The 27,042-nt window shown below is 46.2% G+C and overlaps 1 protein-coding gene across 2 annotated transcripts; it reads left to right on the top strand.

Annotated features, from left to right (window-relative positions):
* Positions 1–9,916: 9,916 nt before the first annotated feature.
* On the top strand, positions 9,917–23,632 carry LOC144100575 (uncharacterized). Of its 2 annotated transcripts, XM_077633476.1 has the most exons (5): positions 9,917–10,195; positions 11,443–11,536; positions 12,069–12,155; positions 21,473–21,567; positions 22,523–23,632. In XM_077633476.1, exons 1-5 carry the CDS (start codon positions 10,180–10,182, stop codon positions 22,597–22,599), a joined length of 369 nt encoding a protein of 122 aa, XP_077489602.1. In that variant the 5' UTR covers positions 9,917–10,179; the 3' UTR covers positions 22,600–23,632. The 2 variants fall into 2 exon arrangements, with proteins under 2 accessions (XP_077489602.1, XP_077489601.1); XM_077633475.1 differs by lacking the exon at positions 22,523–23,632 and having other exon boundaries at positions 21,473–21,889.
* The last annotated feature ends 3,410 nt before the right edge of the window (positions 23,633–27,042 follow it).

Here is a 27,042-nt window from a genome sequence, read left to right as displayed (position 1 = left end):
TCACGTGCTTGCGGTGGCGGCATGTAGCCAGCCACGACAGCGCCTGCACACCAATCGGCGTGCGCAAGTCGAATGGCGCTACTGAAACTCAGTGTTCTCCTTGCTTCCGTGACGCGTTCGTCAAGCCATGCAACATAAAGTGCCGCTACTACTACATGCGCAGAAAAGGCCAAGGACACATATACGCGCTTCGCGGAAAAGAATGTCGTTAATCGTCAATCAGGGAAAATTATTCGCCAAAATCATCTGGCTACACGAAGGCAGCATGTATGTACATGCACGCAGTTCTCTGTATAAACGTTGAAAGCAACCCCGATATCATTTTTCCACGTTTCAGTTTTAAGAGCGTCAGCTCTTACTACTTACGTTTCCAAGGACATGTCTGTGTGCAGGGAAGGTCAAATTGGCCAAGACAGTTACCACACTATATCCCATAGCAACAGAGGGCGCGTAGAGCGTCAGTTGTCACAGATACCTTCGATCCATTTTACATAAGCCAGTATAGCGGCTATCGAATTTTAACCCCAGGGAACCCCATTTGCATCAAATTTGGGGGCCACCCGTTTGACGCAGAATGATCGAAGTGGTCTCATTTGACTTGTCGTGTGCCTAAGGATAAAATAAATATTGAGATGAAGCCCAAAATATGTGTGGGATTCGCACCGAGGACCTTTTTGCCCCCAAACTGTGCATTCCGGGGACTTCCAGACAGCCATATGGCCTAATCGTTTGTCGCAGAGGGTTCCGGATGTGGTCAAACGATTCGCCTTGTAATGCACACGTTTATACAATTCGTTAACTGATATATAAAGAGGGAACATACCGGCTATACCGAAGGTTGCTGTAAATCGCAATAGTAGTGCAAAATCTTTGAAGTAGATGGCGCTCCTTGTATCTTAGAAGCCCGGAGGAAGACAATCAAGGAGTGGAAATTTCGCCGTCTGCGGCGACCAGAGAAGGTCACAAGCCCGCGGCGCCACTATCCTGCTGGCGGCGCCTAGCGGCCTGGAAAGAAACTGCTGCATTTCGGTTGCCAAGGCAAACAGTCGAGCGTGTTGCTCCCGTTAAGCCCCGCAACAATTGTAACCGCTTTTTCAATTTCCAACAAAACACCAGCGTGCCATCTTATGGTGAATTCCAATCGCTGGCCCGGAGCGGTCTGCACGCTCTGCCTGAATCCGACGCAAAGCGCGCGACCTGAAATTGCGATTGGAGTACCCTTGCTCTGGCGAGAGTATGCAGGTCAGGGCATGTAGGGCACCGCTATTGCCGCTGAAAAAGAACGCCACGCAAACTACCGGTCGGATCCGCCGATTTCGGTGGAGCAGTCTGCTCCACGGAGCTATCTCGGCTCGGCAACAGCTCCCTGACTACGATTGGTAGACGCGTTCCGTGCCTCAGATCTGCGTTTGGAATACAGCTGCTCCGAAAAGAGCAGGAAACGTTGCTCCAGAAGTGCTCCAACTCTGCGATTGGAAGTCACCATAAGTGTCGAAGCGCTAGCAAGCGACAGCGTAACTCTATTGTGATATCTGGTGCCATTTTTCTTTACCACGGCACGCGAGTACTAAATGCACATAAAGCCAACGAGAACAGCAATTTTCATGCAGGATATATGCCTTGCTTTTTTGGCGCCGCATCATAGCTGTGGCAACCGCATGCAGACTGCCTCCACTCACATCCCTATATAGCCGCATACAAAGAGCGCGTGCGAATACAGATCATTAGCAAAGAAACGCAGAGCGGGACTCACCGGTCATGCGATTCATTCGGGCTTAGTAAAACCGCGCAGGAGTCTTCGTTCCCTTTACAGATGACAAGGCATCGCAGCACTTTCTTTATGGCTTACCCCTTGAAACTCGCCAGTGTTGACAGGCCGTAATTCTGGTCGTTGGCTTCCAAAACACACTATTGTTCAACTTCCTATTGAATAAGTTCTTCACAAGTGTCCGCCGTACCAGCACTCAAGCAATGCCTCAAAGAGGCAAATTATACGAAACGCGACGCGCCGTTTGCGCTGCAATGGCGCCGACGGCTGCGCTTTCGCGTCGTTGAAAAATTGGGACCCACAAAGAAGTTTGTTTTCTTATATCACCAATATTTAAAATATCTTCACAACAAAAACATCACCAATATTTAAAATATCTTCACAACAAAAACAATGTGTTTTTCTAAAATTACTTTTACTATAATTATGATTATCAAAGCGCTTTCAGTTACTTTTTCTGGCATGTCGTTGGTAGAAGCTGCGATCATGTGATCTCCTGAAGTTACCCGGATGCCCTAGCAGACGACGGAGCAGACGACGCTGTTGACGCAAGCACTAATCCGATAAGTACCAACCCTGAGCAAAATAGTGCGGTGTCGATCGCAGCTGGCCTACCGCGAGCGCTCCGTCGCGCGGCACTTCTCGCTCATCGTCTTCTACGCAGTGCAAATCCATGCTTTTGCACTAATGGTGAATTCCAATCGCAGGCCCGGAGCGGTCTGCATGTTCTGTGACCGAGCGCCTGAATCCGGCGCAGAGCGCGCGACCTGAAATTGCGATTGGAGTACACTTGCTCTGGCCAGAGCTTGTAGTTGGTTTTTCAGCAGCGCAGGGGACAAAGGACGTGACAAGTGCACAGACACGGCGCCGTGTCTGTGCACTTGTCACGTCCTTTGTCCCCTGCGCTGCTGAAAAATCATGTCACACCAACTTGCCCAAGCTTCTACAGTATCAGAGCTTGTAGGGCACCGCTATCGCCGCTGTAAAAGAACGTCAAGCAAACTTCCGGTCGGATCCGCCGATTTCGGTGGAGCACTCCCGACTGCTCCACGGAGCAATCTCGGCTCGGCAACCGCTCCCTGTCTACGATTGTAAGGCGCGCTCCGTGCCTCAGATCTGCGTTTGGAATACAGTTGCTCTGAAAAGAGCAGGAAACGTTGCTCCAGAAGTGCTCCAACTCTGCGATTGGAACTCACCATTAGTCTAGCAAATTCCGAAGGAGGCCGCACTGCGCGTAGCAGTGCTGTTAGTATTACGGCCCTCGAACGGGCACCGACAAGACCTGTTCCTTCTTCTTCTTCTTCACCCCAGGTATATGGCACATACCCACGCGGGGGGATTGGCCAAGATGTAGTTGAATGAACAAAAAAAGTTTCCATGGAAGATGGCGACAAAATTGTAGCACCAATCGTGAATTTTGAAAAATCAATGAATAAAACACAAGAGAACAATATTGACAGTTAAATAACAGACGGCATTTTGGTGAAAAAAGAAGAGCTTGTAGAACTTTAAAAGTATCAGCACATCAACCTACCAGTTGCAATTATGTAATCGTGGAGAAACCCACAAAAAGAACCCAATGCAAATCCCTTGGCGTTCGCACCAAACGATAATAATACTGGCAAAGATAAAGGGAGCCCTAACCTGGAGAGAGGGACCTCCAGGTAAATCTTTCTCTAAAGTGCGAACTTTGGGCAGTAGAGAAGAAAATGGTCTAAAGATTCAACTTTCCCACATGCATCACATAGGTTCGTCGGTGTCAACCCACACCTGCATAACTATAAATTCAAACTTGGAATCCGGCACCGCACCCGCGACATTGTTACCTCACAGAGCCTGGATTTACAAGAACGGACGTTCCAATCATATGCTAAGTGCTGATAGCCAATGGTATTTAGTAAGGGATCTCGTAACCTGGCTGATATATGTAGGAACCGCTGAAACCTGGAAATCGCCAGCAGGCTGAAATTCGGGACGCGATGTGTCACTGACCCGTCAAGAGCCGACCTTGCTAAGTAATCAGCCACCTCATTTGAATGAATACCTGCATGGCCAGGGACACAGACAAAACGGACCACCTTCAAAGTGCATGGGACAAAAAATCGCAGGATACGGCTCAAAAAATCTTCTTGTGAAGTGTCAAGGGAGGCTAACACTGACAAACAATCAGCGAGAATAATAACATGAGACACATGGCATAGAATTTTGTGAAGGGCCATTCCAAGAGCCAAAAATTCCGCAAAGAATATAGGAATATAATCTGGGATGCGGACAGAATAGCTTCATGCCAAATCCTGCGAAAAGATGCCAACTGCAACTTTTTGGCAGTTGACGGAGGCATTGGTAGCAAGCACCGTATGATGGGGGTATTCCTCTTTGTGATCCGAGAGAATACCGTTTAAAATGTTTGCTGGCATGTGTTTCGCATGAGATGGGAAGATGTGGTCGAAATGGAATTCCACTGCTGCCGGCGTGTCATCAACCCACTGCAAAGAACTGAGATCAACACCAATCGGTGTTAAAAGGTTCTGCGTTAACATAAATTGTGGCATTTCATACCGTGGCCAATGATGAGAAAAGATTAAGGCCGGCTGAGACACAAAAATAGGAGTACTGACATCAGTCACTGGGTCCATCGACCTGAGGAAAGTTCGCACCGTGAGAATTTGAAAACGGGAAGTTAGATCAGGGATACGGGCTTCCAGATAAAGCAGGGCGTCTGAAACTGATTTTTGGGGACCAAGGCAGAGGCGGAGAGCGCGCCTTTCCAGTAAGATTAAGGGTTGAATCATGTAGCTTGCGCTACCAGAGAACAGAATGCAACCAAATTCAAGTATAGGTCTTACGTAGGCTTTGTATAGTAACAATAACGTGTCGCGGCGCATCCCAAACTTTTTATTGCCGATTCTTGTTAGCCGGCCTAGAGCGCGTTCTCCTTTAAACGCATTGTTCTTTATATGAAGGCTCCAATCTAATGCTTGGTGATAAGTAACACCCAGATATTTTACGGATTCCACTTGTGGAATCTGGAGAGAGCGATGGACTAATGAAATGTGCAAAGGCCTGTCTGGAGGAAATGCCAAAACTCCGCATTTGTCTATATTCAGGGATAAATTAATACCCTGCAACCATACTCCAAGAGGATCCAAATATCCCTGCAGAATGTGGTAAAGGGAGTGGATATCCCTGGCCGAGGCGAAAAAAGCTATGTCATCTGCTTACACAAAACCTTTTATATCAGGAAGAATGGGGATGCCACTGACCAAAATATTAAAAAGCAGAGGGGATAGCACCGATCCTTGCGGCACACCTCTTGATTGATAATATGTATTTGAACATAGGGTTCCCTCGGCGCAGTAAAAGAATCTGTCCTTCAGAAATTCAGATATCCACGCATATATGTAGGTTGGAGGATGTAACTGAGCAAGTCTGTTAAGTAAAATAGTATGCTCTACACTGTCATGGGCCTTTGCTACATCAAGAGTGACCAAAGCTGAAACTTCTCTTCTGCGTAACGAGAGCCGGATTCTGCTCTCTAGATCCACATGCGCGGACCATATAGAGCATCCACGACGAAAGCCAATCTAGGCTGAGCTGAGACCGTTGATGTCATGAACATGTTTTGTAAGGCGACTGCGCACTATTCTTTCTATTAATTTGACTAAATTTGAAGTCAGTGCAATTGGTTGAATATTATCTAAGACGTATCCTTTTCCTACATCTTTCATTAATAAAATAATTTTCGCCGTCTTCCAAATGCTTGGAATACATGCATTTTCCAGAGAAGCATTGACCATATCTAAGAGGGAGCTTGTAAACTCCTGGGCTAAAATTTTAATCATACCAAAAGTGACACCATCTGGTCCAGGAGCTGCAGGATGCAACATTGCCAGGACTGAGAGGAGCTCTGATGCGTCAACCTCGGTATAATCCGAAGAGGGTGAAATTGTGCACAAAGGGACGTTTCTCTGCGTCTGGAAGCGTAACGCCAATCCCTGAGCAGTACACTCCAGGCTCTCCTGAGCCTTTTGTGGTGATAACACTGTTGAACTAGTGAGAAGAGGGACGACAGAACTCTTGTTACGTTCCATGATACTATACAGGCCTTTCCGATGACGAGGATTTGAAAGATATGTGTTTAAATTTTGGTTGTACTCCTCCTTGGCTTTTATAAGTGTTCGTTTGAAAGATGCAGAGAAGAATTTGTAATTTAACCAATTAGCCGGACTCTGGTTGCAGGACAGCCTCTTCTAGGCCGCTTTTCTGCGACGATAGGCCTTCTCACATTCTTCTGTCCACCAAGGAAACGGCTGTTTATTAGAGGCTGCTGCGGGCACAGCGAATATTGAGTGGTCTATTGCATTTTGCAAAAATGAAACCGTCTGCTGAGCTCTGTCATCCCGGCTTGTATTAACTAGAGGCAAGTGAGGCGGACATAAGATTTTTAGAAATTTTGTGGTTGACAAATTTATGGGTTACACAACTAGTTTTAAGAGGAGATAACCGGATAGTGAAAGTTAAAGGAAAGTGATCACTAGACGTACCCGTATCCTCTGTCGACCAATCAGTCACATCTAGCCTACCTGCTGATAATGTTAAGTCAATGGCTGAACGAGCAACCCCTCGCATAAAGGTTATTTCTCTAGAATTGCAGCAGCGTACAGCGTTTGCAGACTGCCACGACCAGAGAAGCTGGCCGCAGGAATCAGTACGACTTCCCCAGTCACTATGGTGAGAATTAAAATCTCCTACGATGACTGCACTGTTTGTGCCAGTCACCAAGCTGTCTTGACAGTCTGTCCGGTCGCCACGTCACCTGCTGCAATTTAGTTAGAGACTTGTGCGGAAGGGGATACGTTAGCCGTTGCTCACGGTAGTGTAGAGTGATCTCGTTCCTTTCGTCTGCTCTTCGTCTGCTTTGAGCGCGCGCCGCCGGAGAGGGCCGCGGTGCCACCTGCCCGGGCACTGCATTTTTTTCCTGCTGCTTCTGCGAGGTGCCGCAAGGCGACGGCATACGCCCCCGTCGGCGCATACAATTGTGACTTTATCTGGTCGCCTGGTGGTGGTAGTGAAAAACTTTATAAAGTAGAGCAAGCCTTAATTGTTACATCCTAGTGATGGAATGTGTGTCGTGGCCGGAAGGTGATGCTTCTCAGCGACTTCCAAAGCCCAGTCCACTAGCTGCCGTTGGGCAGCCGGGTCAGAACTGGACACCGCAGCCCCCCATCGCTCGAGGTCTGTGAGTTGCCAATCGGCTGGTGGAAGGAGCTCAGAGCAAGAATAAAGAATGTGTGCAAAATCCGCTTTCGGAGCGCCGCAGAGGGTGCATACTGGCCTGAAGAGTCCCGGGTGAACCAGGGCTAAGTGGGCAGGGGAGAGGAAGGTGCGGGATTTAGCTGTCGCCACGTCACCTGCTGCAATTTAGTGAGAGACTTGTGCGGAAGGGGATACGTTAGCCGTTGCTCACGGTGGTGTAGAGTGATCTCGTGATACGCGACCATTCGATCTCGAGCGTCTCCCCAGGCGTCGGCGGCTCCTGCTCGGCTGACGAAACCTCGAGCTAAAAAATGAGCCGCCTCTTTACCTGGGTGGCCGGCGTGGGCCGGGACCCAGAGAATCTGAATAGGTCGGGTAGGGTCGGTAGACCGGCTTAGAAGCCGGAAAGCGGGTTCGGAGATGCGACCTTTCGCAAAGTTACGGACCGCGGTCTTTGAGTCGCTGAAAATGTGGGTCGCCGATGTAGTAGCGATGGCTAAGGCTACGGCTGCCTCCTCCGCTTCCGCAGGAGTGGAGGCGATGACAGTGCCTGCCGTAATAGGGGTGTACGAATTGGACACTACGCCAGGGCAAAGGCGGAAGAGGAGGTGTAAGAGGCTGCGTCGACGTACACGCTCTCCGGCTTTGCGCCATAGTGTTTGTGTAGGGCTGCAGCCCGAGTAGCACGACGAGCCGCGTGATCCTCGGGATGCATGTTCTTGGGAAGGGGGTGAATGGTGATGAGGTCCCGTGTGCGCTGTGGGAGGGAGAAGGTGTGGGTATAATAGCCAGGGGGTGTAGGCTAATGACGTCAAGAATGTGACGGCCGGCTAGGGTGGAGGAGAGCCGATCAAGTTGGGCAGATCGATGGGGCTCGGTGAGCTCGGCGAGGGTGTTGTGTACGCCCATCTTATCTGGTCGCCTGCGCTCGCTCGCGCAGAGGGGACTTTCACCTCCTGTACAGTCTTGCTCTGTGCTTAGGAGGAATGTTTCCGAAACGAAACGCGCTCAGATGTTTGTATTTTGTCTTCTCCACGTTTGCTGAGCACACCGATCTAAACACTTGAAGCTCTCGTAGCTAACGCTCTTAAGTCCAACACTGATCCAGTGTTGGCGGATAATTTTTTTAGCGGCAGTGACGTGCTGCTTATCATAAAAGAGCAAAAAAATACTTTACGACGTCGTTCATTGCCTTCGCTGAAATTCTCATGACCGTGACACGAAAATGTCATTAAATATAGAGAATGGCGTATATACCCAGCCGAAGGTGAAATGCGGCGGCCGGCGAGTTTGAACCGATTTGATTCTCGGTCGAAATTAGAATAAAGTCTTGGGACTGAACTCAATGCGCGCTTTTAACAGTTTCGTCTGCTTTGGCACAGTCTAGCTCCTGCGCCCCCGCGCTCGGTCCTCTAAAGTGCTCTGTACGTCCCAGTGTGACTATGAGCTACGACAATCTTAGCGAACAGGAGGATGTCTGGCAGTTTTGATGTGCACCACGGCCATACAATTAAGCGTCATATGATAACGTACGGGCGCCCTTCTCGGGGCCGACATGCCAGCCTTGATGCCGGCCGCCAGCGTCAGAAAATGCGACAGTAATGTTTGTTCAAGTCCATACTAAGCCGTCGGATGGAGTATCGTTGGCCAATATCGAGTCGTTGGTAGGAGCGATAACAGTAGTACAAACAAATGTCTTGCCATTGCGCCTTTAATTGCAGCTAAAACAATCACAGCTCTCCTGGCCTCAGATGGCTCTGCTCCTGAAGGTGTCGCGGAAACCGAGCATATCTTTGTTTTACTATGAAACGAGACTCACAGTAAAACGATGACGAGAGCAGCACCCCAGCGCTAGCTAGTTCCGAAGTGCACTCAGCTGCACCTATGTGAAACTGGCTAGGCTTAGCGACCACTAGGGCTGCCTGGGAGTAGCGCGTAGTTCAATGCCCAGCACGCCCGCGGGCTGCGTCGTTCCCGAAAGCTCGGCTCGCTAACTCCGGCTCGCTCACTGATTGGCTCAACAGCTTGCGACTTTCACTTGGAAGGATGGAAAATCGAGCAGCGAGCGAGTAGCCTGCGACTGAGCGAAATTTTATGCCCACGTTTGCAGTACTGGTGAACAACTTTTAACGCCATATGCTTGGGCTATCGGCTGCGTTGCGGCGAGTCTTAGCCAAGATAGTCCGCGACGCCATCGTCACCGTTCGTGACGCACAGGCTGAGAACTTCAATTCCAGTACGTGCCAAAACAGCTCGTATTTATCGTAACGATACGAACTCGAAAACACGGCTGCCTCGATGCGCTAGTGGGCTCTTGCTTGTGAAATTACACGCGATCAGGATTCGGCGAGTGCGAGCCGCTGTTGCATATTAGCTAAAGTGTGGCGCAAGTATCGACGAAGTTTCGTAACGCAGTTGATATCAAAGTAATCCGCTTGTACTGGTCACAGATTAAGCTGTTGTGTTTCATGATCTCCGGTGAGCGTGCCAGTGTCGCGCAAATTAATGAATCGCAGCTGCTCTCCATCGTGCCACTCGTGTTCAACATATCTACGACATTCGCCAGCTTAGATACGGTGCATTTATTCGCTGTTTTTGTCTCAAGTTAGTGATTTTATCTGGCATCAAACGAAATTGCATTGCGTCAACAGCGTCGTCTGCTCCGTCGTCTGCTGGGCATCCGGGTCACTTCAGGAGATCACAGGATCGCAGCTTCTACCAACGACATGCCAGAAAAAAGTAACTGAAAGCACTTTGATAATCATAAATAAAGTAAAAGTAATTTGAGAAAAACACATTGTTTTTGTTGTGAAGATATTTTAAATATTGGTGATATAAGAAAACAAACTTCTTTGTGGGTTCCAATTTTTCAACGACACGAAAGCGCAGCCGTCGGCGCCATTGCAGCGCAAACGGCGCGTCGCGTTTCGTATTATTTGCCTCTTTGAGGCACTGCTTGAGTGCTGGTACGGCGGACACGTGTGAAGAACTCATTCAATAGGAAGTTGAACAGGAGTGTGTTTTGGAAGCCAACGACCAGAATTACGGCCTGTCAACACTGGCGAGTTTCAACGGGTAAGCCATGAAGAAAGTGCTGCGACGCCTTGTCATCTGTAAAGGGAACGAAGACTCCTGCGCGGTTTTACTAAGCCCGAATGAATCGCATGACCGGTGAGTCCCGCTCTGCGTTTCTTTGCTAATGATCTGTATTCGCACGCGCTCTTTGTATGCGGCTATATAGGGATGTGAGTGGAGGCAGTCTGCATGCGGTTGCCACAGCTATGATGCGGCGCCAAAAAAGCAAGGCCTATATCCTGCATGACAATTGCTGTTCTCGTTGGCTTTATGTGCGTTTAGTACTCGCGTGCCGTGGTAAAGAAAAATGGCACCAGATATCACAATAGAGTTACGCTGTCGCTTGCTAGCGCTTCGACACTTATGGTGACTTCCAATCGCAGAGTTGGAGCACTTCTGGAGCAACGTTTCCTGCTCTTTTCGGAGCAACTGTATTCCAAACGCAGATCTGAGGCACGGAACGCGTCTACCAATCGTAGTCGGGGAGCTGTTGCCGAGCCGAGGTTGCTCCGTGGAGCAGACTGCTCCACCGAAATCGGGTGATCCGACCGGAAGTTTGCGTGACGTTCTTTTTCAGCGGCGATAGCGGTGCCCTACAAGCTCTGATACTGTAGAAGCTTGGGCAAGTTGGTGTGACATTGTGTTTCAGCAGCGCAGGGGACAAAGGACGTGACAAGTGCACAGACACGGCGCCGTGTCTGTGCACTTGTCACGTCCTTTGTCCCCTGCGCTGCTGAAAAACCAACTACAAGCTCTGGCCAGAGCAAGTGTACTCCAATCGCAATTTCAGGTCGCGCGCTCTGCGCCGGATTCAGGCGCTCTGTCACAGAGCATGCAGACCGCTCCGGACCTGCGATTGGAATTCACCATTAGTGCAAAAGCATGGATTTGCGCTGCGTAGACGACGATGAGCGAGAAGTGCCGCGCGACGGAGCGCTCGCGCTAGGCCAGCTGCGATCAGACACCGCACTATTTTGCTCAGGGTTGGTATGTACTTATCGGATTAGTGCTTGCGCTTTAATAGTCGTCATATTAAATTATTCTGAGACAGTGATCGCATGTGAAAGGCTGGTGCATATTCCTCGCCTTGTCATTTGTAAACTTATCTGTACTTTCCGAATGGAACAGGATTTGAGGCAGTTAGATCAATTTTGCGTCGCCTCAGCTGTAAGCGCCGATGCTTCCTCTCCTTCTGAGCACTGCGGGCTGCCGGAGATGCAACTGCACACTTATTAAGGATTTCTACCGTTTTGCTATATCCCGCATTCAAGTCGTTCGCCATTGTCGATGTTTTTTTTAACCTATTTTCACTTTGTTATTTATTCCTCGTTGCGTGCCACCAGCTGTGCTGCCGGTGATTCTCCGAGCTCGGAACTCTTCCAAGGCACGGGATCCTACCTACAGACCTCCCACCACTGCACTCACCAGTGTTCTTTGGTATTTTTTGTTTCTCTTGCCCTTACTTGCATTGCCAGTCGACAAATTTGTGCAGTTTTTAATTGTATGAAGATTTGTTAAATGCGCTACCAATTTTTTTATGAAGGTAAGCTGTGCTGTGAGATATCAAGCTTCTTGCTAGTGAAAGCATGCTTTTTTCTGTTCTCTCTTCTGGTTTATCCAAGGCAGACTGGTTGCAACGTTCAATTTAATACCTAAACTTTGGTGCAAGGCACCATGATAGGAATTAATGAAAACCTGCGCATGCTATATTAAAATTGGTGTGCGGTATTTCAGCCAGCTCATCTTTGAGGGTGGTTATGACAGTCATTGTGACTCTTCTCAAAGAATGTGTACTGGTGCATTACATAAAATCTGTTCATGTCTTTTGTCATGGGCTAGCTCATTGGTTTTTATTTACTTACATTACGTCTAATTTTAGTTTTTAAAGCAGTAGATAATTTCCTCTCTTGTCATTCATGACATTGCTACTGCCACTGACAGCTGTTGCTCTGGATGTATTTATTTGCAGTTGTCAGCTGCCAGTACCTATTGGGCCATGCGTGCTTCCTGCCTTCGGCTGTGTCATCCCTCCTGAGCCGTTCATCGTTCCTGAGCTGTTGGTAGTTATTCTTTTTCAGTGATGCATATCTTCGCAGCCTATTTAGAAATATATTTTCAACATAGGCTTGCAGCTAGGTTTCGAAATGCATGCAAACTCTACATGCACTTCACAGCAGTACCTCAGCTTCTAATTACAGGAACTGTAGACTTACAAAATAGTCGCTGATGTAGCTCTTGATGCAGCGGCTATTAACATAAATGTGCTTTGACATTGCACACATGTTGCCTGTTATGCATGTGCCCTCGAAAGGGACCTATATGTTCATTTATCCCTTTAAAAACATTGTGCTCTACAGTGATGGTTTACCAGTATATTTGATACAGAGACCAGATTATCAGTCAGTAATGTTACATTGCATGATGACACTAATCCTTGTATGGCATAGCATCCTTGCAATGCACTGGACAGGCTGCTGTCAGCACAAATGTATTGCTGGTTTATTGCCACAGCATATGGTTATATTGTAGTTTGTACCTCTACATTTTTAAAGCTGCATCATTGAAAAATTTAGAATTGGTTGAAGGAAATGTAACAGTAACTGTCTCACATTTTGGTGGACGTGATGTAAGGGAGGGATATAGAAAGGAAATAAAGAGGTGCCGTAGCGGAGGGCTGATGCCCTTGTTAGATGCCCCTCTTTAGTTAAACATACCTCGCAATTAGCAAAACAAACATGGCACTTGCACGCTCATGAGCACCCTCATGTCAGTAAAACAGTGCCAATGTTGCTGTAATTTATGGCATTGCTCTTAAAAGCACAGCTGACTGCTGCTCAAGGTTGAGAGAAAAAATATGCCTCCTTTTCCTCGTGTGCTGTCTGTGGAGCTGGTGCCATTTGCAGTGGTGATTGACATAGAGTCGCATGATGCGCAGCCCGTTCCTGGAGTTAGTGATTTTGTCTGTCGTGTGAATCTACCGTTAAAATTAGTGCAGAACAATGGTTCTCCAGTTCATCATAGGTAACCGTATCCTGTGCTACCTGCTACCACCCTTTTTCCTCAAATTTCCTAATCTCATTTAGCCATCTGATTGCCACCCATTCATGCATTCACCTACTCTTGGAATCCTCCCAGTGTTTTAGTGTGGTATTGCTTGTATCTTCTCTGCATTACACTTGCATTGCACTTCCTCTTTTTTCGATTTAGTCAAGGTATCTCTGTTCCTGTTTCTTGCATAAGCAGCTGTTCTCTTGCTGTTTAGAGGGGAGGGGCACAGATTTTAAACTAACAATTTAATATTTTTAACGGGCATAAACCGGCACATTTTAGCAAGTTTCAATCAAAGGTACTGAGTGCAACATAATATTGGCCTACCTGGGAGTCACTTCAACCTTTCAACCGCATTAAGTGAATCAAGGGGTGCAGCCTCAAATATTGGAACGTCATTGAAATCGCCTCTCAACAGTCACTGCTTACTAGTGATGCTGATGGGGTCCTGTCGGCTTGCTAGCAGAACCTGTTAGCATAGCACTGGTCGGTCTTGCATATCAAACCTCTGGTCACTATAAGGACCACAGCAGCACTAATGATGCCTGCCCAGGTATTCAGTGGTGTGAAAGGCTTTGTAATGAGCGATGCCGACGAGACGCTGACGGTCGCCAAGCCAGGCCTTGGCAGAAAGCTGGCAAGCGAGAACTTGTCACCGATGAGACAACAAACTGAGTATCCTCTCTCGTCTTTGTCAGTATGTCGAGCGGAAACAATAACGAAATACACTGCATGTGTTCATGTGTGAACACTGACGAGAGATAAACACCACAGTACAGTGCCAGCCTCCTTCTGTGACGAGAAAGCCTAGTTAGTTTGTCTGTGTGATGATGATTGTAGAAAGCGAATTCTTAAGTTCTAGCGTATGAGGTTTGTCATAAGTGTATTTTTGGCAGCAGTGACCTGAAATCTTGGTTGCTTACTGCGTAGAACACAGAGTGCACTAGATGTGACAATGCTAGATGAGGTGACCCTCTCTGTCTGGCAATGGATTGGTTTGGAAAAGCAGACTTTGAAGAACGGCTTAGTTACATCTGATTTCATGATGTTATTGCTCTAGTATCAGTGATGAGGAATTGTAGCTCATGACTGCAGATATAAATACTCAGAGCGTAAATGAAGAGGGCTAAAGTACTCAAGAGTCTGGAAAGAGAACATTTTACAATAGGCAGTGAGGTACTGGAAGTGGTAACAGAGTACATCTAGGCGAGGTCATCTGCACATCTGAGCCAGGTCGTGCACAAATGCAGACCAATTGAGAGAAATGGTTGCCAGTAGATTGGGGTTTAACGCCTTTGGCATGCACGCAGAAGTTACAAACAGCGCCTTGCAGTATGCTCAAAAGGAAAAATTTTAAACTGCGTTGCTACTACAAGTTTGTCAGGCAAAAAGAGGTACTCTAAAAGGTTTAAAATATTGAATAGTGTAGTGAACCACTGAAAGAAAAATCACAGGGTTAATGCTAAGAAATGGAGGATAGAGCTGCATGAGTTGGCAATAAATGAAAATCAAAATCTGAGCTGAAATCTAGAATAGACATAGGCAGGACATGCATTTTCAAAAGCTGACTGTTCTTTTGGGCAGTGGAGTGGTTGCTCGCAGCAAGGAACTCTGCTCTTGCCTTCATTTTATGGAGATATTGCTTTCTGCTTTAGGTCCCAGAGCCTGTCATAGGCAGCATATACAGTAGAATCTCGTTACAACGATCTTCACGGGACCGCCGAATTTAAATTGTTATTTTGAAATATTGTAGTACTGAAAAACCATTATTATCATGTCAGTAATGCATCACAAGAACTAAAATTACGTACCTTTGCTGCAGATTTACGTGTCGGTAAGTAAATAATAAACGATAACGCTGGGCACAGTTTAACTACAATTTATTGCTTGAAGAAGTCTTATTTTCTGCGAACTCTCGTCCGGCACGGTCGAAGGTCCCGACGTCGACCCTCGCTTCGTGTTGGGCGGGCGACGCTTTACCCTCCCGTACGCAGTACGGGTCGTCTTCAAACGTGCGTCTCCCGGCATCAGTTACTTTGTACTGACAAAGTAGGCAACGTAAGAAAGAAGAAACCGCAAAAAAGGCCACGAGAAACTTTGCTAAGCGAGCACTGCGCAAAAAGAGACGCGGACAGACGCTCAAAGCGAAAACCACGACGCGAAAAAAAAAGAAAAAAAATGGCGCGCCGGTCGCGTCAGCCAATGGTAGGCCTCGGACGAGAGGCTCGCCTCGCCCGCGCGCCCTCCAGCCAATTAGCGGCCCAGAAAGGGCCTTGGTCGTTCTCCTTGACTGACGCCATTTTGAGATGCCGCAAAACACGCACAAAGAAACAAGCTTCAAAACGAGCCCAAGATGGCGCCGCTCGGCCGGATGGCTCGCCCGCGGCACGCGCGGGAAGTTTGAACAAATTTCGCCCGTTTCGGGGCACTTCGTGGCTCCCGTTATGTTTTGAAAGTCGATTTTACCGTATTTCCCGATCGAATTCAGCGTTAATATTTTCAGCGCAGGTGCTTGAAGGTACAAACATTTTGAAAATGCATTTTTCTCAAAACCGAATTTTTGGCCAATTTTGGTCATTCTAAGACCTGCGTCCCCCCTTAAAATATACTTTCCCTTCACTGTCCTTAGACCCCAATGCCTTGGATAAATCAGCCCCGCTGCTTTCCACTGTAGAGTGAAGCCCTTTACAGAGAAGTATCAAGTGTTCAGCCGTTTCCTCCTCCTCTCCACAAGCACAGCACAATGTGTCTATCTCATCGTACCTGACTCTATATGTCTTAGTCCGCAAAATGCACTTTCTGGCTTCAAACAACAAAGAGCTTCCCCTACAATTATCATAGATGTTTTCTTTGGCGATTTCCTGCTTAATGAACCTCTATGTTCCCTGTGCCGATTTCGTCAGCATCCCTGTTTTCCACAGAGGTCTCTCTTTCTTTAACCTTTTTCTTATCTGATAATTGCTGACTTGCCCCTCTACTGCGGTCCCAATATTTTGTTTCACTTTTCTAGTTCGCTCTCTCCATTTCGTGTCAACATTCCTTATGTACAGGTATCTGAAAACGTTCCTACTCCACTGCCTTCCCCCATTTTTCTCAATCGCTACTCAAATGCTACCTTACTGCTAGCTTCTCTGCTCTCGAATAATGACCATCCCATATCACCCTGTATTCCCTGATTTGGTGTATTGCCATGTGCTCCCAAAGCCAGCCTCTCTACGTCGCATTGTTTGATTTCTAACCTTGCTTGAACATCTTGTCCCATGCACAGGACTGCATTACCGAAAGTCAGGCTAGGAAATATCACCCCTTTCCAGATCCCTCTTACCACTTCATACGTATTGTAATTCCACAGTGCCCTATTTTTCATGACAGTTGCATTCTTAGCAGCTTTATTCGTTACATGTTTTTTACGCTCTGTCGTATACTCAACACCGTTATTTATCCACACCCCAAGACAGTTAACTCGTCCACTTCTAGCGCGAACTCCTGTATTCTATGCTCGCCACCCTCATCATGGCTGCAGATTTTTCCTTACTAAACTTGAAACCTATTCTATCTCTCTCTGTACCACTATATATATCAACTTCTCCAAATCTTCCTTGTTGTCAGCCATTAGCACTATATCATCTACGTAAATTAGTCTCGGTAACGATTGTTTAATCCATTCCCCTTCCTTGAAAAAAGAAAGGTTGAAGCCGAATCCGCTCCTCTCTAGCTTGGTCTCTAACCCTTGCAGGTACATGAACAACAGAGGAGACAGGACATCCTTGCCTAACCCCCCACTGTATCTCTATAGGCCCTGATAATTTTTTTTTCCCTTATATATATATATTAAAGGACTAATTACTCCATCTATCACATCCAATGTGCCCACTATGTTCCACAAATACACTTGAATAACATTGTCGTAGGCTCCCCTAATATTCTGAAGTGCTAGCTATGTGGGCCTATGTTGCTTTTCAGCAATATGTATACACTGCGTCAATGAAAACTGATTGTCTTCCAACTCCTTTGTTTCAGGAACCTATTTTGTAGCTCCCCTAGCACCCCGTCATTCTTCACTCAAGCCAGCAGTCTGTAGTTTATAATCTGCATCACCACTCTGTAAATCACAGATGCCACTGTTATGGGACGGTAGTTACGTCAGCTTTGTCCACCTTTCATTTATATATCATGTTCATTCTACTTAATTGCGATTCATGGGGGCTTTGCCATCCACTATCATTTTATTCACTACCTGTATTAATGTTTGCTTGGCTTTTGGTCCTAGCTTCTTTATTAACATAATCAGCATTCTGTCTGGTCCTGTTGCCATGCCACTAGGAACCTTTTTCTTTGCTGTTTCCCACTCTCTTTGCTCAGGGGAAGCAATTGCAGTAACTGCTCTATCCTCCTTCGATAAATTATGTGGAACATTTCTCAAAATTTTTCTGTCACCCTTGTTCTTATGTGTTTCATTACTTCATTCCCTTCTAGTCAAATACCCTGACCTGTACCAGTAAACCTTTGCTTTAGCCTTGTCTTATTACTCATTGCATTTAGATGTTTCCAGAATTTTTGGGCTGCTTTTCCATCTTTCTGATTTACTTTTGACATCCATTGCACACCCTTTCTTCTAATTTTCTCATTAATCAAATCGAATGCTTACCTCTTGCACTTTATGAAGGTACCCCATTTTCTGTCTACTTCAACTTCCGGTTCCCCCTCTACTTGAAATATCTGTGTTCCCTGGATGTTTCCTGACGTTTCTCTATCGCCCTCTTGACCTCCTCATCCCACCAACCCTTGTGTTTGCGCCTTTTCCCTTTTCGCTTTACTCGCACCTTAGCTAGCTCAAGTAATCGAGTTAATTTGGCATAAGTCCATTCTGTTTCATTATCCTCTAAAATTACGTTCTCAATTTGTTTGGTTGCTGCTTTCAATTGCTTTTCTGAATAAAACTTTCTGAATAAAACGTTTCAGTCCTACATTGTTCTATTCTGAAACTCAACTTGATACCTTTGTGGCCACTACCTAGACTTCTGGAACCATGTTCATCTATGCTCATTACCTCTAATATAACATACATCCTCTATGACATTAGTGCATAACCTATCGTTGAGTGCAGACTCCCTCCCATGTTATGGGCCCTTCACACTTCTCGGTACTGCTGCACAGAACAAAATCATGCCTGTCACGTATCCAGCAGCATGTTTCCTGTCGAATCTGTGTACTCATCCAGGTCTTCTGTATGTGCGTTCATGTCACCTATTATAATTATATCGTCCTGTCCTCTTGGCTCATCAATGTCGCTTGCAATACATTCTAACATTTCCACTTTGGCATTAGCTCCTGTACACAGGTATACAAGACCAAGGAGTGTTTGCTCCCCTGCCACTTTTCTTTTTAGCCATAAATGTTCCTTGCATTGCAGTTTAACCCTTTGAAAATTCATACTTCTATGAATGAATATCCCAATTCCACCCCCCCCCCCCCTTTCTGCTGCCCTCTGTTCTATTGCAATATTCCCACGCATAGTCTGGGTTATAGGGTGGTTGCTCCATGTCTCTAAGATATGTTTCCACTAAACCATGCAACATTAATTCCTCATGCCTTAACTGTTCTATTTCCTCCCATTTCACTATATTCCTACCACCCTGCAGGCTAATGAAACCCATATTAGAATTAACTTGGCCCTGGTGCTTGCGTCTATTTCTTCTCCTATGGTTCTGCCTTTGCCCTTGGCTCTTTCTTCTCTACACTGGTTCCCTCAGAGCTGTGGGTCCCCCCAAAAAAAGCTGTTGCCTGGCGACCTATCCTACTGCCCACCCTGTTGCCAGCCGCACCACCATAGTGAATGCCATTCTTTGCAAAAGGTTGGGGGCTGACCTTGTACACTTCCCTGTTTACTTTCATTACTCCGTATCCTAGTCGTTGACTCATTAACCTAATTATATGGTTAGCCTCAAAGACCCTCCTTTCTGCTTCGCTTGCCTGCCTCTGGACCTCTGGGATTGTGCATATTGTCACATGCACATTCTCAGAGGCCTCTCTCAGCCTACGCATCCCCACTTCTAACTGCTTCTCGATATTCTGGCTTCTCCCCTTTCAGGATATTGTTGAGACTGGCATGAATAACGACCAGGTGTTCGCCATCCGTGTTGCCCAACACCATCTCCTGGGCTTTGGCCATTGCATCCACCATGCAGTTTTCTGATTGGGCCTCCACCTGCATCTGCCTTACTGCCCTCACTGTCGTCAAAATACCTCCCTCAACCCTCGCTACATTTGAGTGACCAACTACCAGAACCTTCCTGTGCTCTAACCGCTCGCTTCCTGACTGCGACTGTTGCCCTCCGAATCGCAGTAGCTGTCTCACCCGCCGCCGTACGCTACTGTCGTCAGTCTCCGTGCCCGTTTTTACCTCTCTGTCTTCCCCCACCTGGCACTGCTCCAAACCGGGGTGCCCTGCCGGCCGCGACCTGAGCGCTTCTAGCTGCTTTTTTAGCTGAGTGTGCTTTTCCCGCTCCTCCTTCAGCTCGCCGACAATTCGCTCCAAGAGATCGGCATTAGCCCCCTCCCTCTTAAGCGACTCGGCGACCCGAGTTTCTAGCTTAATCCATTCCTCTCATTCTACCTTCAGGTTCCATTAGAGTTTTGTAATCCTAGCTGCCCATTCCTCTTTCAAAGTTTGAATGGCCTCCTCAAAACGCTTGCATGTCTTGCACGCTCAAAAACGTATTATCAGCATCACCTAGCGGAAAAGCTGGTGCCACCGTCAATGAAATTTTAACTCGATAGCATTAAGGAGCCCGTTTCCGGAAAAGCCTGTGTTAACGTTAACGTCGCATACCATTAGCGAGAAATCGATCAATAATGCTGACAGTAGGAACGAAGATAGGCCGCGTAAGTGGAGCTGTGCGACCTTATCGCTATGTCCACCGGATTGCGAGCAAACTGCCCACCATTTCAGGAGGCAGTTAAATTAATGATTGCTTGCGAGAGGTTGCTCGGGACCGGTGGCAGCACCTGTCATGAGAGGCCAGTGGCGCATCGCTTAACCACGTAAAATATATGGCTATGCACAACCGAGTGTCTAGTTGCGCAACAAGCATAATATTCTTAGTGACAGGTGTCTACATCATTGTTTCCATGATTCGACCTATTGGCTTGTATTTTCTGAGTTCTATATACTACGAATCACCTTATTACACAGGAAATCGTTGCTCCTTTCTCTTCCTGCTCAAGCGCTGTGCAGTTACTGCATGTATATGGCGGGATAAACAGTGATCCAACAAACTGAGTTATTCGTCCATCCAAAATTACTTGGTCCCTAGCACGCACACTCCAGAGAGAGACAGGGAAAGAGTTTTCAACTTCGCTAGACAAGAAAACAAATGCGAATAATTATTCAGGGTTATGTTGGTGGATTTGCCAAACGAGAATGTGGTTTGATGGTATTAGCCTAGGTTGACCAAATTCCTTTTGTATTTCAGTTAGCGCGCAAGATGTGGTGGAGATGTATATGGTTTTGTTTGTACTGAAATCGGCCGTTCAAAATTCTTGCTTCCATTGTGTTTCACCCGATTGGCAGTGAAAGCCTTCGGGTGGTTAGATGATCGGGTAGCTTTGTTGTGCCGAAACCTTTGTTCTTCTCTGAATAACTATTTTCTTTGCACGAAATCACTGCAACACTTCCATAAGAATAAGGGAATGGAAAGCGGTGTTGGTTTTGCATTTTCGTCATATTTTCAACAGGATAGAAAAATCTGCTTCAGTGCTTAGCATTTGTATGTTTTTCGGCGTGTTGGTGGGAAGACCACGATGATTGTGATTAGCGTCGAGGTAGTGGGTGCTGCACTATTGATCACACAATTAAATTTTGCTCTTGTCAGAAACTATTCATGAGGCCTGTTTTACTATAGAATTATGTCAGTCAGACTGGGCATTAAGTAACGTAATGTTATCAAACATTGTGGCTGACTGTGGCTGTGCTCAGCTCTTCAAATACACTTAAATTTTATCACCGGGACTGCGTAACCAGGATCATTTTCGAAGCACTCAGCATACTCGTGAATGGTTAGACGGGTACAAGGAGGGGTCAGTTTTTTTGCAGACAGGGCAGTGGCTTTGTATAGGCTGAGCAAAGATTTGTTTTTGTAGGTGCCGTGCGCAAGTGTTTGAGTGGTTCCAACAATGCTCTCGGAGGGCATAGAAGTGGGGATTTTCAATGAAATTGTGCTTGGTATTGAAATCTGTCTTCACATTACACTTCTCTTGTCCTCTTCTAAGCCTTGTCTTCGTGTTTGGGGCGGTTCAGCAATAGTGCGCGCTTTATGTTTTCAGTTACGAGCCTGAACTTTATCTGGGACTGATCTACCGCCTGGAAAACCCCTGCGTCACTCTTCTGATATTTGCTTCCGGCAAAATAGTGCTCACAGGTAAGGCCTTCGTCCTGTACTTTTTCGCTCTGCCTTATACCCTTGAGGTTCTGATCATATGCACTTTTGCAATAAGGTAACACTATTGAAGAAATAATGCATTATTCTGTATATCGAACAGTTAGAACATTGCTTTGAAAGTCCCGTGCAAAAATGTACCACTGTTTTGCACGCTTATCGAACTCGTGGCAAGTGGTGCTTCTCCTAATTGACCTCTTCTATCACCTCGCTTTCATGAGGTTAAGACAACCTAAGAAAGCCTAGCGGCTGCCCTTTCCTGCTGAGCTTCGGTCTCCTGGTTGTCGAAGGTGTTGCTGGAACGAACTATAGCATTCTTGCAATGAAAATATTCTGTTTATCGTTTACTGCTTAGAGGGTCAGACAACCTCTGACAGGCAATGGCTTGTTGCAAAGCACCATCTGCTGCAACTTCGATGTGCAGCAGGTTAGGCTTAGCAACGCTTAGGGAGCAGTGCACTTATTGCATGCTGGTGGGCCGGACGTCGCTGTAAGAAACGCTTCATTAGTTTTTGTGTAGTATATTGTTGCTTGTAGTTTACAGATATACATGTTTGTGGCCGCTTTTATGCATTGAATTATATCAAAATGTTTTGCAATCTGCTTTGAGTTCGATATACCTGAATTCCAGTGTAGTGACGTTATTGGACGTATTTTTTGATGAGCACATTTTCAACATGGGGAAGTAGGAGTGCTTATACCATTTTGAGGAAGCTTTCATTATATGGCGGCAAGTAAAGTTCAGAAAGCCGCAGGAGAGTCGCCTCATTGCTTTAGGCGATTTTTGTGACACACATGTGTCAGCGAGAGAGCAGATAACGACATGGCGGCTATAACAAAATGTTGCATTGCATTCCGTGCCCACTTGCCAGCAACACTGAATTTAATTGCAGGCCTCAAGGTGATTACTGCTGACTAAACCTTGTTTTTCATGCAGGCAGCAAAACACGGGACGCAATCTATGAAGCATTCAGGGACATCTACTCACTGCTGAGGACTTATCGCATTGGTTAGTGCAGGTAGTCTTCATGAGCAGCCTCATGGCAGCTCAATGGCGCCACGGGAGCTGAATGAAATCAATGGCGTCCTCTAAGTCACGTTTTTTGTTGGAATGTCACGTTTTGTGATTCACCCCGACCAGACGAGTTTTCGCCAAACTCTTTATTTCATCAGCTAATTTTTTGTGTGCTGAGTGTTCAACATGTATGCATAAATTGCCTTGGTAATCTCTTTTATGTTCCATGTTATGATTGTCACATATATTAAGGAGCCTAAATTAAATTTTAAAGAAAAAAGATGTGAAGACGACGAAGAATAAAGAAGAGGAAGAAGCATACAGTGAGGTGGAGAGAGATGATTAGTGGAGAAGCATTCGGTGAGGTGGAGAGAGATGATTGGTGGAGAAGAGAAGACGACGTGGACTAACACCGAGGCTATAAAAGCGCAAGTGAGAGAAAGGCACAGGGGGGAATAGCAGAGAAGCGGAGGCTCCGGCGGGTCAGGGACGCATCGGCTAGAAGAGAGCGACGCCGGCTACTACTCCGGTGAGCTCGCATCCTACGACTTCGCATCGTGGACTTCCTGCCGTGCCTGAGCTCGTTCCGGGGAGTCAACGGAGGACGCTACCACATGCTATTGCCAGGGGTGTCTCCAGCGTTGTTGCCACCCATCCGGGTGGTGCCCCCAACGCCAACAACACCGGCATCAACTCCACGGGTGCTTGGACCGGGAGCTTATACGACGCCGCCAGCAGCACCAGCCCAAGCACGTCGAACACTGCCTTGACGCCGCCTACTGGATCCATACAACGCCGCAGCCACACCAAATCAACCGTGAGCACGAACGCCGACCGCTAATAGAACGCTAGTAGTAGACTCTGGTAGCAGTGTGCCCGGTCGTGTGTATTTATAGCCTTTGTGTTTTTTGTTAGTTTTGTGTTCTTGTGTGTATGTAGGGTGTATTAAATGTGCGTTTCTGTGGGTACACCAGTCGCCTAGTCCATTCTTTCGGTCCGAGTGTTCTCCGGAGAGACCCGTGACATTGATGCAAGTTGCAATGAAACATGTATTGTCAAATTTTGGAAACTTTATTTACTTTAATGCGAAGTGTCCTATGTGGGTGACTATTGTTTTTTCGCCCTAATGAACGTTTTCAATGCTCCTCTGAGCTACTCATTGATGTAATGCTGTAGTCAACTTAGTTATGAAGAGCACATACAAAGAGTTAATTTTTAAACTTTTATAATGTGAGCTTGGCGACTTTCAGAATAGCGCTTAAGTCGCATTGTATAACTTATACCCTCAAACTAGGCAACTTTATCTCTTTCGAATCAAATGGCACTGCCATCTAACCTCGGTAACAGTCTCATACACAGGAGCATATTATGTGGTTTGGTTCTAATGACGTTCGGCACTGAGTGAGTTTAGAGAAGTCATTCGTATTCGATCTCGAACCCAATGTGCACTGTGGACACCAGATGTGCACGAGAAACGAGCAACGTAAAAATGATAGTGGGTCTGGTGAAGGTATAAAGCTTTAACTGTTGAGGTGTGGTATAAAAATGTTGTTGTTATGAAAATATTCGCACTAGAGGCTGTCGTAGATGGCTGTTACTTACCAGCTTAGCAGCGACTAACGGCAGCGGCTGAGCATGAGGCACGACCCTGCTCGTGGCCATAGAATATTTTGGGTTCTGCGTTTCTTGTTTGGCGTTCCACGTGTGTTAAGCTCGCAAATATTTAAAACAAACTGTGCACTTCAACTTTTTAAAGTTAATTTCATGCTTTGTGCTTCTTTGCCGTGTTAGCCATATTGTTTGTTTACATTTATGGAATTTTAGTTTGACTTTATACCTGTTCGTGATGACAAAAGGGCTGCAGCATGGCAGAAATAGTATTTTACACCTATGATATTGCATAGAAATACTTTTTCCCGTATTAAATATGATACTGATTAATTTTAAACACCTTTCAAGGGCACTAATGCTCTTAATTGTGCAATTTTGTTTCTGTGATCATTGCTATCGTTTTAGAATGACATTTTTTTACTGAGCAGCACCAAGAGAGGTCTAATAACATTCAGGTGCATCTAATGCCATTTGATTAGAATGACTAAGTTTTCTAATGTGACAGGGGTATTAGTTTGCGAGCATTATCACGTCGGGAGGAACAACTCCAGCCGCTGTGCCCAAACGCTTATTCAGGTTCACTTTTCCTGTGTCCATGATGCACTGGTGCGTGCAGTTCTTCCCATAAATTCCACTAGAAAAATATTTTAGTATGTTTTTGCCCATTAAAGTGACAAGTACTCCAGTAATATACAAAAGTGAAGTTACTGATAGCCAAATTTGAATGGCTGCACCAGCTATCAGCAACTTGGAGAAAGATGCCATGTTTTTCTGCTCTGCAGAGTAGCGCGACAAGATAGTACCACGCATTCACCACCCGCCTCAAAAAACAAATAAGAAAGTGACAGACGAAGCGAAGGGATGAGTACTATTATATTTCTATCTGTAATGTGACTATTTTGATGTACCACTGCAGTTACTTTCCCTAACGACATGAAAACTGGCAACAAAAACCTAATTCGTAATAATATGGGTCTTCAGGACCATCCTAGTAGACTGACTATATCATTCACATACCTCGCTGTCAAATATTTCTAAGGTGCCACTTAGTTGAGCATTTTTGTGGCCAGGAGCAGCTGAATGGGGGCTCCTGTTCAAAAACGATATAACTGTCAAGGTAGAGGAATTCTACAGCATTAAAGACAGAGTAGCAAGTATCGTACTTAAACTGAATAAGAGCTACAAGCTGAAGGTTGTGCATTCCTGCATGAGATAGTCGAAAAGCTCTAGAGACGTGGAATCTGCAATGCGTAAGGCAAAAAAAAAAGCTCAGTACATACAAGTGATGGGCGATGTGTCATCACGGTAGTGTGGTCGAGCCTTCTGGCAGTTGGCGCATCTGCCACGCAGAAGCACACAAGCTGAAGAAACCTGGCGGCAATACACACGAAAACAGCTATATGCAGAGTACTCTTAACATTAAAGTACAAGTGTTCGGAACTGAGCCCGGCAGCATTACGGCTTCTTCAGGAAGGGCTCTCTCGGTAAAGATCGATGAAGACCCTTTCAATGCTTTGCTGTCTCGGCTCCTCTCTTTCAGGCTTGCTTTATGCCTGTGGCGGCGTGACAGCATGCTTTCTTGCATCGGCTGGTACTTCTGACAAAAGGATGCTTTGGCACAGCGCCAGCCATTCTGTATCTGCGGCAGGACTCGCGCCCGCCGGGAGGGCAACTGACAGGGGAGGGCGCATTTCCGCGACGGCTCCATGGCGGTTGGTGCAAGGACCGGGCATGTGGGTGACACCTGTAGGGCAGAGGGGAGAGTTTGCACTTCGCCAGTGAGCACGGTGCCGGGCTTCAATAGGCAGCCAATGGAGGGAGCTTTCTGGAATTGAACTAGGTTTCAAGAGGGGAAGAAGCTAATAAGAATAACATTTATGAGTTAGTGGTCAGAGAAAATGCAGTGGACAGCACGATGGTACGGCAGAAGAGGCATTCCCCTTTAACAAGGGATGAGGGCCTTAGCAAGCGAACAATTAAAATATTGCAAATATCATTTCGGAGCGTGCGAAAGTAAGCGCTGGAATAATTAGGATAGTGGTAAGCTCTCAGAAAGAAGGGCAAATTATGCATTTTAGAAACGGCAAGTTACAAAACCCTTAGACACGTACATGGAACTCACTTAACAGACGAAAGAAATGTGTAAACGTGAAGCAACTGAGTAAGAAAGCTAAATGTAAAGACATGAGATGGCACAGAGATTTGATGCGCAAACTGAATGCATTCACCAAGCAGGGTACCCAAAACACCTCATCACTAGTATCAGTGAGAACCTTGTTAAGAAGCACAAGCCAAAGTTCAAGGGTGATCAGGCCCCAAAAAACAAGGATAAAGAAAAGCAACCGACAGTGGTAATTCCCCATATTCATGGCTTTCACACAATACAAAGTGGCCAGCAGGTGAAGAGGGTTTCAAAAGAGGGCAGCTGTAAAAACAAATTGCAGTCAGGTGAAATGTCCATGTTGTGTTCCAGCAATCGAAGGATGTTACGTAGTATAGCATTTATTTCATTCGCCAAGTCTTTTTAGCAGTGATAATACACAGCGACTCCAAATCTGAGGATACCATAAATAAGGAATTGTGCAATAAGCTTGCGAGCCTGAAACTAATAAATATCGAACATAGTATCGAAGACTTGATAAACCATGAAGCTTGTTGCTACAGTAAGATGACTATTCCAAGACATATCTCTGTGAAGAAGTTTACCAAGGTACATGACACTATTTCAAAATTATTAGGAATGCAACAGCAACTAAGACAATGCAAGGAATGTAAAATCAATGGTTCAACAAATGAAAGCTTTTTATGGGGATTATGGAAACAAATGAGTT

Source organism: Amblyomma americanum, chromosome 8 (assembly GCF_052857255.1).
Source record: "Amblyomma americanum isolate KBUSLIRL-KWMA chromosome 8, ASM5285725v1, whole genome shotgun sequence".
In the NCBI taxonomy this organism is placed as follows: Eukaryota; Metazoa; Arthropoda; class Arachnida; order Ixodida; family Ixodidae; genus Amblyomma; species Amblyomma americanum.
This window is presented reverse-complemented; position numbering and strand designations above follow the sequence as displayed.

Excerpts from the sequence above, each read along its gene's own strand:
- LOC144100575 (XM_077633475.1), top strand. Across the intron at positions 11,537-12,068 it reads GCACTCACCAGTGTTCTTTG|TTGTCAGCTGCCAGTACCTA; the intron begins GTATTTTTTGTT and ends ATTTATTTGCAG. Across the intron at positions 12,156-21,472 it reads CCGTTCATCGTTCCTGAGCT|TTACGAGCCTGAACTTTATC; the intron begins GTTGGTAGTTAT and ends TTATGTTTTCAG.